General features: G+C 51.9%; 1 protein-coding gene across 1 annotated transcript in view; it reads right to left on the bottom strand.

Moving 5' to 3' along the window:
• Positions 1-3,647: 3,647 nt before the first annotated feature.
• Positions 3,648-12,552, bottom strand: part of Spatc1 (spermatogenesis and centriole associated 1) — a 27,873-nt gene continuing 18,968 nt past the window's right edge. The window contains exons 2-5 of the mRNA XM_005395837.2: positions 11,169-11,777; positions 10,562-11,056; positions 10,285-10,424; positions 3,648-4,371 (exon numbers count right to left, since the gene is read on the bottom strand). Coding sequence (XP_005395894.1) covers positions 4,042-4,371; positions 10,285-10,424; positions 10,562-11,056; positions 11,169-11,777 — 1,574 coding nt within the window. The 3' untranslated portion in view covers positions 3,648-4,041. The remainder of the gene's footprint in view (positions 4,372-10,284; positions 10,425-10,561; positions 11,057-11,168; positions 11,778-12,552) is intronic.

The following is a 12,552-nucleotide window of genomic DNA, read 5'->3' as shown; positions in this document are numbered from 1 at the left end:
AAATAGCTAAAGAGCTTGTGCCACAGTGGCTCCTGCACATGATGTGCTTGGTAGGCCTTAACCCTGCCTTGCTCAGAACTTCACCTTACCTAGGCAAGTAGTCGGGAGGCTGAGGCAGGAAGATTGCTGGGAGTTTGTGGTCAGCTTGGGCTACATAGTGAGTTCAAGGCCACCCTGAACTGCATGTGAAACCCTGTCTTAAACAAGTCAACAAATAATATATATGAAATTTAGATCACCCAGGGGTATGCTGAAGGCCGGTCTTGCCACTCTGGTAGCTCTTGTCTTCAGACTGACCCAGTTGTACAGCAGTGACAGCTGTATGTAGCATAAGGGCTCATCCTTTTTGAGGGCCAGGGGTATGCAGTGGGGGCAGCCCAGGGTGGCCATCTTGCATCCTGGACACCTGGCCCCCAACCAGATCCTGATCTGTACACCTCTAAGGCATTTCTGGGGATTTGCAGTGCTGGGGTCAGTGAACAAACAGAGGTGGGGAGCAGAGATTCAAGCAGGGATGTGCTGCTGCCATGGAGAAAAGAGTGTGGGTGGGAGGGCATCTCAGGGCTCAGATGTGTGTGGTATAGGAGCCCCTCCATGAGGCACCCATCCCAGATACCTAGCTGCACCCTCAGTGTTACCAATACTCCCAACTGCCTTTGCCCATTTGACCCTAAAGCTCATTTCCTGCCCACTAGCGCACACTGTGGCAGGGGGTTGGGAGGACCTGTATCCAGGCGGACAGCAGGCCCCTTGAGGCCAGTGCATTCTCCTGACAGGCACTGGGCAAACAACAGAGGGTGGTGTGTAGCAGCGGGTAGCATGAGACCGGGAGGAGCCCGCTGCCTAGCAGCTTGAACTTGGTCCCAGGCTGTACATGCAGTGTGCCCATATCATGCAACACTGGGCTGCATGGAGATCAAACACCTCTTGTAGGCTCACAAAGTCCAGATATATGGGGACCCAAGCCATCAGCACTGCATCTGGCTCCCCAGGCTGCAGCTGGCTGCATTTGGTAGTTCACAGCCTGTGGCCGGCCAGCAGTGCAACACCAATGACTTTAGCATACTTTTGCCTATGCAGCAGGTTGCTGAAGCGCACCAGTCTGTCAAGGAGCAGGCACAGATTGGCAGTGAGGAAGGCGAATGCATACACCTGTGCTCAGCAGACCGTACCCAGCAAAACTGCCTCTCGGCCTCCTCAGCCTGCCGGGGCACACCCTGAGAGCCCAGCAGCTCGTTCAGTGCTTACTAGGTCAGGAAGAGCAGCACACAGGCCACACAGTGGAGGACATGCTGTTCCTGGTACAGGAAGGGTGAGGGCTGCAGGGCAGCAGACAAGGGGCCTGTCTGGAAGGGGCTGCATGGCACACAGGGCTCCTTGGCTGTGAGGTGCTGAGGAGACTCACTTCCAGTGTCAAGTCAAATTGTAGGTGAGTCCACATGAGCTCCAGCGGTGTCTCAGGGGTCAAGACAGTGTAGCACAGGCTTTGTGTAGAACTGGGAAAATGGCATGGCTGATACTGCCCAAGGGTTCAGATGCTGGAAGCCCCTCTATCCTCGGTTTGTTTTTTTTTCCGTACCAGGAATCGAACTCACGACGTTGCGCTTGCCAGGCAGGCGCTGTGCCGCTGAGCTAAATCCCCAGCGCCCCTTCTATCCTCATCTGTAGAATTTCAGCTGCTCATGGGAAAAGTAAGAACAAAAGTGAAGGGACCCTGGCCTTACAGTCCTATGTGAGATACTCTGTCTCATCCACCCCTGAAGCTGCAGGGGAACACTAAGGGCTGTACCCTATGCACCAGAGTCTGGGGTACAGGCACACACTGAGTGTGGGCAGGCACAGAGCTGCTACGAGGAGGTCAGTATGCTGCATCTGGCTTCTCACCTGTCAGGAGGGGCCTCAGGCTTCCCAGGGTTCCCCTGGTCACCTCCCCTAGCTCCTGAGTGCAAAGACCTAAAATCAATGGGAGGCAGCTCAATGCTCTGCACCGCCCCCCACCGTCCCCCAAAAGGCTGGCTCATAGTGTTCATTGTCCTATGAGCTTCCACTCTGCAGGGGGTGGGGACTTTGGATCTGCCCTATGATGATGACTCTTGGGCATGCCAACCAGCTAGAAACCAGTACCCATTTGCTGAGCTCTTTGGCATGGCTCCGTAGGTTTCTAGGGTAAGATACTGTTGCTACCAGCTACCAGGCTCTGCTTGTTCCCCTTGGAAGCCCCGCTTCCTAATTCCAGCTCTGAGCCAACACTCACCCTTCAATCTGCCTGGTATAAACTATTTATTGTTGTCATTGTTACCGTCATCATCATCATCATCATCATCATCATGTTTTGTTTTGAGACAAGGTCTTGCTATATAGTCCAGGCTGGTCTCAAACTCTAGATGATCCTACTGGCCCAGCCTCCCAAGTTCTGAGATTCTAGGCAGGCATGCATCATCATGCTCAGCCAAATGCCTTAAACTATACTGCAGATTTGGGTGAGGACTACCTTCCACCCAGGTTGCCGAGGAGATAGAGGGGCTTCTGGTTCTCATCTGGTCAAGCTGGAGCAAGTCCTGACCTGACTGTCCCAGGGGCTGAGCCAGAGGCTGAGCTGTCTGACTAGATCCCCTGAAGTTGCCAGAGGACTAGGGGTGGGGACAGGAGGCTTGGCATCCAGGACTGTGGGCCTTAGTATACTCCACACCCTTCTGTGCTGAACTGTTCACTTTGTAGCTGACAGGATTCTTGTTTGAACCCAGACCCCACCTGCCAGCCTGTTTGACTGGCAATCTCTGGTGCTTTGGGACTCTCCTCAGTTGGCGCCTTTATCCCCACCTCCCTAGCCCAGCCCCTGCCCCTTCCCTCAGGCAGGGACTGCCCTTTTCTGCTTTGTGGGCCAGAGCCCACTCTAGGCTTTCCCATGCTGCCCTCTTTTCCTCCACCCCTCAACCCATCCTATACCCTTCAGCTTCCCGCACCAACCACAGCCCTTCCCATCTCAGTCTAGGTCACCTCCAGCATTCAGTCCGACTCCCAGGCCGCTTTCCCCTTCCTGCCCTGCTTCCCTGTCCAACCTATGTGCCTCAGCCCCTCAGCTGGCAGTTTGGCCTTCTCCAGCTCTGAGCTCCTAGACCTCCAGGCCTCCCAGACCCTGTGAAAGAGGCCTCTTCTTTCCTGACTTTGGGCATCTGGGAAAGGGGCTACCATCTCCCTGGCTGTCCTCTGCCCAGGTTTGGACAAGACTGTTCTCTTCTGGCTCTCTTCTCTCTCCTGTCTTCCTCCCCCAGGTCCTGAAGCTCCCTGCCCGCTAGTTCCTGCCTAGCATGGAGTGAGGGAGGGACTCCCCTCCTTACTTGCTCCACTCCTTCACAATTCCTGTTCTTGATCCAAACCTCAGAGTCTTCACTGCTTCCATCACCAAGGAAAGGAGACCTGAGGGCTTCTGACTAATGCCAGCCAGCTGCCAAGCCTTGCTCCAGAGCTCTCTCCAAGGGATGGGTGTGGAACTCTGAGAAGTGAGGACTGTGATTGTAATGGATTGATAACTGATGGCTGGCTTGTGATCCCCAACTGAACTGAATAAGCGTGGTGCTAAGTGTGGGAGGTCCACCTGGGGATTGTTACCATCAGCATAAGAGGCAGAACTGGAGAAGGATACAGCATTAATTACTGAAACGTTTGTTATCCGCCTGCTTGTTCTAGTTAGGTTCTTGATTCTGGCTCAATAAAAGGTGATTGTGTTTGGTGATCGGCGCTGCAGTCCACGAGGCTGTAACACCCCCGATCCCAGACTTCTGCCTCTCTTGCTTTTCTTGTCTCTCTTACTTTTTCTTATCATCCGTGGGCCCCTCGTTCTCGGGACCTGTCACTATAGTTAGAACAACAGAACTCCACAGCAGGCAGGATGAAGGAGCCTGGTGCAGGGGTCTGGCAAGTCACCCAGAGGCGGCAGCACCCCAGAACAGTCTGGGCCCAGCGGTAGCCTCTGTGGGAAGATTTAATGGCTGTGCACAGGACTGCAGAGCAGAGCAAGCCTAGGCCAGCCGGATGCCAGGGTCACCAGATGAACATTGGCTTGCCATCATCATGTGCCAGCTGGTTGAGGCAGGAGAGCAGGAGCAGTGCATCGGTGAGTATGTTAGGGTGCACTGTCTCCACCAGCACCCGCTGCAGGAAGTCCACGGTGTAGGAGCCACCCTCGGATGCAGCCAGCTCTGGCCGCTCACGCAGTATACCGTAGGCATTCACTAGCTGCTCCGTCAGCGCTGGATGTACCCGTCCGTTGTAGCCCAGACTCTGCAGCTTGTTCATGATGTTCACATAGCGTTGCGTGAGTGTCTGGCACAGTTCCTCATCCAGCTTGTGGTCATTGGGGTTCAGAGAGGCCTGCGGGGAAAGTGGCTGTCAGAGACCTCTGACCCCATTCAGGCACACAGGCAGGCAAGGGAACTGGAGAGCAAGCGCGGCTGAGGGAGGCTGTTGTGTATGGCGGGCCACAATCTGAGGGGGTGCACAAGGAGGAGGTCCTAGGGGAGAGGCCAGAGGAAATCTAGGGTAGGGGAGCCCAGTGGCCTGATCTTCAGGGAGAAGCCCCCAAGGCTCAGTCCAACCCACACAGTGCCAGTGGCTCCCCCAAACTCAAGTACCTAGCCCTATGGCCTGCTCCATCTACCACCAGATATTTGAGATTGGGCGGAGGCCACCAGAACTGAGGACAGGAAGTATAGGTGGGAGTCTGGAGGCATATGAAAAATGAAGGCTTTTCATGTCTCCAGAATTGCCTGGTCTCAGCGTCTATGGGTCTTTCCCAGGCTTCCTCCTGGCTCCTCTGCCTGCTGCCTCTCTGCCTCCTCTGTCAGCCGTCTCCTTTATCATCCTGGGTTCCATCTTGAGAGGGCCTCCTGGTCCCAGCACTGAGGATCCTGGGGGCCTCAGTGCCTGCACATGGCGATCAGCTGCACTGGTTTTGTCTCCATGCACTTTCTCATCCACCACACCCCCATCCAGACAGTGACTGCAAAGGCAAAAATCCTGTCTAACTAGTACTTAGTGTTTCTGTTGTACCAGTTGCCTTCCTAATTAGAGGGAACTTCCTTCTCCTATATGTATTTATTTTAAACCAAGAAGATAAAAAAGAAGTAAAACATAAAGTGGCTGAGGTGCTCAATTTAAGAAAAAGAAGTGACCTTGTTAAGAAGGTGGAAGCCAGACATCTTTTTTTCCAGCCTCCGCTGCACCAAAGCACTTTTGGAAGGTGGCCGTGTGTGGGTGGTGGGACTTCCACATAGAGGTGAGCCCCTGAAGTAGAGCATTGATATGGCATTACTTTTTCAGAGACATCTGTGCCAGATTGGGGACATCTGACTAGCTGCCTACATGCTCTCCTGGGTTAGTAGAGTATCCCCTATGAAAGTCCCTTGTTGTATTGGGATTTTTCTGGGCAGTACAACAAACAAGCCCAATTTTATGGTCATCCTGGAGCTTCTCTAACCTCCTGATCTTGTACAATAAACCCTTTCCTACTTACATCAGCTATTGTAGATTCTGTTGTCTGTAACCAACCACACTGACTGCTTTGCCCAAGAGAAGGTCTGATGAATATAGCCTGAAACACACTTCATATTTAATGGGGAGACTAGTGTTCTTGTCATGTAAATACAGGAGAGAGTTGTCCACACAACCTGGGGCTTGTGAGTATTCTGCCCAAGAGTCTAAATATCAGCTACTATATGCTAAAGAAAGAAATGAGATTTAGGGTTTGGAGTGTAGTTCAGCTTGTCCAGCATGCACAAGATCCTGAGTTTATTCCCAGCACTAAAGAGGGAGAGGAAGAGAAAGTGAGGGAAGGAGATTTAAGGAGATCATTATGAGTAACCTGATTGCACAATGTATGCATGTACTCACATATCATATGGCACCTCATTAATATTTCATGTCTTTGTTTTTATATGTAAGTTTAAATATATTTGATTTAAAAGGGAATAGAATAGTTGCAACTGTCCATATGATATGATTGGCTGCAAAGAAAAGCCAAGACCATATACAACCTATTAGAACTAGTAAGAGGGATTGACAAGGTATCTGGATGCCAAATCATTTTGCATAAGTCAAAACATTCTTAGCAGGCCAGTGAATGGCAGCAAGGGGCACTAGATACTTGTGGCTGTGTCCAGGGCACCGCCTCCCTCCTTACACTGGCCCTGTTCCTCTCACATGGACACAGCCCGACTCAGGGTCTCCTAGGACTAGGGTGCTGAGAACAGAGCTCAGAACATTTTTCCATGGAGGAGATCTTGGTACCTGAATAGAAGGAGTGATGGGTATGACCACTGGGAATGCTTTTAGTTGGCTTATAAAACACACCATAACTACAGACTCATAAAAAACACCCAGGTTCAATGAAGAGTCAGCAGTGAGTCTTCATTGAATAATGGAGCTCAGTGAAAGCTTTCCAGTCACGTGGTCTAAAGTTGTATGGCAATCTTAAAGCAAATGACTAGGTCAGAATAGAATTTAGGGAGTCTAGAAGCCACTGACATTGGAGTTCAGAAAAACAAACTGAGGAAGGGAAATGAAGGCTGGGCCAAATGTACTTAGATGCAGATGTGGATCAACAAATGGCTCCCTAGGCAGCCGGTGGTCTGGAGACAGATTTATGATTTTTTTTTTTTGTACTGGGAATTGAACTCAGGACCTTGCACTTGCCAGGCAGGCACTTATGCCACTGGGCTATATCCCCAACCCTGAGATCTATGATTTTTTTTGTTGTTGTTGTTGTTTTTCTCCGGTACCAGGAACCGAACTCATGACCTTGCGCTTGCCAGGCAGGCGCTTTGCCACTAAGCTAAATCCCCAGCCCGAGATCTATGATTCTTAAATGGGACTACACATTAGTTTGAAGTGGACCCTATAAAGAGCCACTCTGGGTGTTAGTCCGGGTCCTGAAAGGCACTTCTCTAAAGTGGGGCCCTAGAGTAGCTACTCCCAAGAAGAACGCGGGTCTCTGGGAAGCAAGTATACAATGGCCAAAGTGCTAGCCACTGCTGATAGAGAAATAATGGGTGTGGAATTAGTGATGAGGCTCTTGGGCAGAATGACTAGAATGAAGCTGCCAACATGGTTCGGAGGGTGCCACGCTGATTTACATTCCTCAGACACTGAGAGAAATATTGCTTTCCCCTTCTGCCTTTTTCCTAAAAAGTCACCCTTTAGTGCTGTGACTGGCAAATTTCACAGCCTAAGAAGTACCTCCTGGGCTAAGGGTAAAGGAACCATAGGAAGGAGGTACTGGCACAGCCAACCCCTGTATCAAAGGTCCCTGCATTTTATCTGTAATATAAAATTACAGATCTTTTTATCTGTAAATGTCTGTTTTCACACAACAAGAAACCTCTTTTCGCAGTAATTTCTATAGAGACAATGAGACTTTTGCTCAGAGTCAAATGTTGACTTTGCCAGCCAGACATCAGATGCCAAAATTTAGAGACCTCATTATGTTTCTACAGAGTGTTTGCCAAGCTTTAAATTACCCTGGGCAGTCTGCACTGCAAGAGAGTGGTTGTGGTCTTGGACAGCAATGAAGGGTCAACAAGTGGACCAGAAGGTCCCCTTGACATGAGCAACATAAACCACAGGGTGCTGAGAATAACCTGCAGAGTGGTGGTCTACCAATCAGCATCCCTTAATCCATCAACCAATATAAAGCTGCTCAAGACTTGAACAAGGTTTTTCCTGGAACTTGATGAACTGATCGTAAAACTCATATTGAAGGGAAGAGCCAAGATGATGTGGGAGAAGAGCAAGAACGGGCCTGCCCCAAGTGAGGCCCAACTCCATGGACCTCCGTGATGAGGCCAGCGTGGGTGGGAGTGAGGTAGACTGGAGAGCCCACACAGATGCAGGTTTCGGTGGGCACTGAGGTAGGCTCTGGGCAACCAGCCCTGCTGTGGCCTGGCTGTGCCAGGATCTTACAGCTGTGAGTCCAGGGAGGCTGGTCTCATGGCCACATTAGTACAGTCCTATAGGGTTCCCATAGATTGGCTGTGCATCTCAGAGGAAGCTCTCAGCTGCCACCAGTACCTTATCCACATAGCCCTCCTTGTCTCCTATATTGCTACCCCTTGTCCCCACGTCCTCAAGCCTAGGGGCTGTCCCTTCACTCCTACTGACTGAGGCTCTGCACTCTGGCTATATGCTGGCCTGGGGTCGACTTAGTACAATGGGCCTTCTGGGTCCTGTTGGCCTCTGAGGCTAGACAAGGGGCTGTCAATCCTCAGGAGGGGGACTGCCCCCTTTACACCATCCAGCGCGATCAGTTATGGGACTCAAGTAAAAATACCAAACTCCAAACACTTTAGAAAAATATAGAATAAATAGAATGTGGAAAATATAGAATACTTTCAGGACTTTCTGATACAGAAGAATTTTTTTAGTTTATTGGTACATGTGTGTAGTACATAACATTTACATCCTTGTGGGAAGTTGGTTCATGTACGTAAAACACCTTAATTCCTTTTTCCAACTCCTCTGCCTTTCCTCTCTCCCCCTTCCACCCATCTTTTGACCCCTTCTTTATTGGGGGGGTACATGTTTGTAGTACATAATGTTTACATTCCTTGTTGTACAGTTGGCACATGTAAGTAACACACCTCAATTCCCTTTTTTCACCCCTTTTCCTTCTCGTCCTGCGCCCTCCTCCATCTCTTCAACCCCTTCCTCCTAGAGAACAATGTGCCTCCCTACCTCCTATTAGCTATCTTTTATTTTGCTGTTCATTTTTTACTTTGGGTTTCTCATTTCAGAGAAACCATGTGATATTTAACTTCTGTGTCTAGGAAAGGATTTCATAAACAACATGAAGTGTACAAACAATAAAGGCAAAGGTTGACAGTTCTGACATTAAAATTGTATACTGGGCTCGGGCTATAGCTCAGTGGCAGTGCGCCTTCCTGCAAAATGCATGGTCCTGAGTTAGATTGCTGGTATCAAAAAAAAAAAAAAAAAAATTAAAAAAACAAACTACCTAACCAAAAGGAAAGGGCAAGCTCAAACCTGCCTCCAAAATCATTTCATGCAACCAAAGGTTGCTCCTGCCTAGATTTCACATGGAAGCCTACAATCTACAAAAAAGGCAGCCTGAAAGGAATGGGGTGGGAGAATGACTGGGAGCTGGCAGAGGCAGAGGCCTATACTCCCAGCAATCTGAGAAACTGGGACAGAAGAATCACAAGTGTGGGCCTGGCCTGGCAACTTATTAAGACTCTGTCTCAAAATTTTAAAAAAATGAGGGCCTGGGGTGTAGCTCAGTGACACAGTGCCTGCCTGGCAAGCAAGAGGCCCTGAGTTCAATTTCCAGTACCTCCCCCCACCCAAAAAACAAAAACAAAACAAAACAAAAACCGGGTGTGATGGTGCATGCCTGTAATCCCAGCATTTGGGACGCTGAGGCAAGAGGAGCATTGCAAGTTCGAGGACAGTCTGGGCTACAAAGTGAGCTCAAGGCCAGCCTGAACTGCATAGCAAGACCCTGTCTCAAAAAGACCAAAAAAAAAAAAAAAAAATACTGGGTTGGGTAGTTCAGTGTAAAGCCCTGGGTTCAGATCCTAGTAACTCCCCCCGACATATGCACATGCACACACAAATGCACAGAAGCAGACAGAGTCCACGAACACAGGTGAGACCATATTCCCAAGAGAAGCCCAAGTGGCTGATAAGCAGGATAGGGCCCCCACTAGCTTGCCCCCAGCTTGGAAGGGGCTTCCAGGGGATTCATAAGCTGCTCTATGGTGTCCAGTGCAGTGCAGACCTTTACCTGTAGCCCTACCTTCCTCCCCTGGGCCTCCCACAGACTGTCACACATAGTGGTTGATGATGCAGAAACGTGCTCCAGCCCTCCCAGAGGAGGAGGCTATGTAAGTACCTTGGGAATACACAGGAATGAAATCCCACGTGACAAGTCTGCCAGCTCCTCAGCATCTCCAGGGCCTGTGTCCCCTGGCTCAGCCCCTAGGAGTTAGGGTCACCCATCTGGAGGCCATGAGGGTGACAGAAGTGGAGAGCCATCTGCCCACTTTTGGAACTCTCTGCCTTGCCCTTTTCTGGAGAGGCTGTGGGATGGGGACCCTGGACATCTGCTGACTGCTGGGACAGCACTGGGCTTCTTCCACTCCAGGGTCCCTTTGGATTCCAACAGAGTTAGCCTTACTGCAGGGATGGCCCCCTAGTGGTCCCTCAGGCCCAGCACACCACCCCATCCTTGCAGGCCCCCTGGCAGCAAGGAGGAGATGGATGGACACACACCTGGATGATCTTCTCCGGAATGTTGGAGACAGTGAAGCCATAGAGGCGCACACGCTCCGGGAAGATGCTGGACAGGATCCTGCGGTCCAGCTGGAAGGCGATCTCCCCGACTAGCCTCTCCCAGGCCACTTGCTTCGTCTCTGGAGATGACAGAAGGTCTCAGCTGAGTGGGGGGTGGGGAGGGAGTGGTAGGGACCACATCAGAAGTCCAGGGAGGTGGCACAGCAGATGACCTGGGGATCCCCAGGAGAGCGCCAAGCCCTGTGATGTCACTGACCTCGGGAGCTGTCAGGGAATTTGCTAGTTTTGCGGTGGGTCAGCTTCCGCTCCAACTCCGGGATGCTTTTCCGATTTGTCTCCGTGGTTCGTGAACCCCGGGTGTCCGGGACCGAAGCCGGGAAGGATGAGGTGCGAGGTGGAGTGTGAGGGTTTCGTGGAGGAGAGTTGGGGCTGGGCAGTGGCCGGGAGGTGGAATGGGAAGTACTCAAGGGGGTGTAGCTGGCAGCAGCTTGGGGGGCAGGGGTAGGGGCAGAGTTGAGGACTCTGCCAGCTGGGGAGCTGGTTGAAGAGGTGGGCATGGAGATAGGAACCTTATGTCCTTGGGGAACACTAGGCTGGGCCTGGACATCTGAGGTGCCATAGGAGAAGGCCATCATTGGACCAGGCGTGGCTACAGTACCCACAGCGGTGGAGGTCTGGAGGGGTGTGCCCATAAATGCCACGCTGAGGGGCTCTGGGCCTTGGGTGGGCTGTGGGTGTTCACTGGAGAGTGCTAGTGATTTGGGAGGGGGCAAACATGAGAGGAGGGGCATTAGAGAGCAGCAGGACATAAGCAGAGACTGGCCCTCCCAGGACACCCTGCACCCCTGCCCTGCCCCTGTTACCTTTGGAGATGGCTGCGTGCCCTGTCCCAGCCGAGGAGGGGGGCCCAGAGGGGCTTCCTTGCAGTGGCTCTGCCAGCCGCAGCCTTGGGGCCTCTGACAGCACCAGGCTGCTCATGGGGTTGGCTGGAAGGTTCTGGGAGACACCTACAGGGGTAGCTGTGGAGGTGAGCAGGGGGCTGCTTAGAGAGACAGCAACTGTGCCTGCCACAGGGGCCATCAGGGGGCTGCTTTTAGACATGGCCAGGGAGCTGGTCAGGGTGGCCCCAGGGGATACTGCCATGGGACCCATCAGGTGGTTGCTCAGGGGGCTGGTGGAGGGCAGCCCCAGAGAGCTGGCCAAGGTACCCCCTGGAGAAATGGTCATGGGACCAGCCAGGTGGCTGCCCAGGGAGCCACTCAGGATGCTGGAGAACGGACTGCTCTGTGACCCAGGTGCTGGGCTGGACAGCAGCGTGTTGAAAGGACCCGTCAGGGGGCTCATGAGAGAGCCAGCTGTAGGGCTGGGGTGTGGGCTGCTCAGCATGTCGACCAGGGGTGCCAGGGCTACAACCCCTACTTCGTCCAGGACTGGTTCATTTGCTGCTGCTGGGGACGGGGACAAGAAGACACCTGGGAGACACAGAGAGAGCACTGAGACCCCAGATGAATCCAACAGGAGCAAGGGAGAGGCAGGCAGGGCCTAGAGAAGGTGCTGGGCTGCCTCACTTCTTACAGGGTCAGGGTGATGACCTATAGGACAGCTAGGGGACATTCCATGACTACCTTGGAGGACCCTGGATTTGGGGCCCATTGCAGCCCTCAGTCGTGCCCTCTGCACTGAGCTAAGGATCCCTCACCCAGGAAAGGAGTTTCTCACTGGCTAGACTACCATGTAGCCAAGTTGGTCTCTGGTGGAGAGAGGTGGGCCCATTCCTTCCGGTGACTATCCTTATGGTAGACAGGAGCCCCACTAGACAGGGGTCAGAGTTTCCACAGGTAGAGCCTGACATGGCCCAGGGCATACACACAGTCCACCTAAGTAGGGAATTCGGGTTTAGGAGGGCAGGTAGGACCCCTGGACTCCTGTATGGGGTTCTGGAAGCCCATTTTCCATGTGCTCTGGAGATCTCCTTTGAATGACCATGCTTGGGGAGAAGTCCTTTGGAAGTGTAGTTGTTTTTGTGGGGATGCAATTTAGCTTATAACTTCCACTTTGTTGTTATTGGTATAAAAGCAACACACACTTCTTGTAGGGAAAGACTAGAAACACAGAAAATAAAAAATATGAAAAACTACTGAGCTGGGCATGGTGGTGCACGCCTGTAATCCCAGCACTCAGGAGGCTGAGGCAGGAGGATCGTTGTGAGTTTGAGGCCAGCCTAGGCTTCAAAGTGAGCACAAGGTC

Source organism: Chinchilla lanigera, unplaced genomic scaffold (assembly GCF_000276665.1).
Source record: "Chinchilla lanigera isolate Chin_1 unplaced genomic scaffold, ChiLan1.0 scaffold00053, whole genome shotgun sequence".
Lineage (NCBI taxonomy): Eukaryota > Metazoa > Chordata > Mammalia > Rodentia > Chinchillidae > Chinchilla > Chinchilla lanigera.
This window is presented reverse-complemented; position numbering and strand designations above follow the sequence as displayed.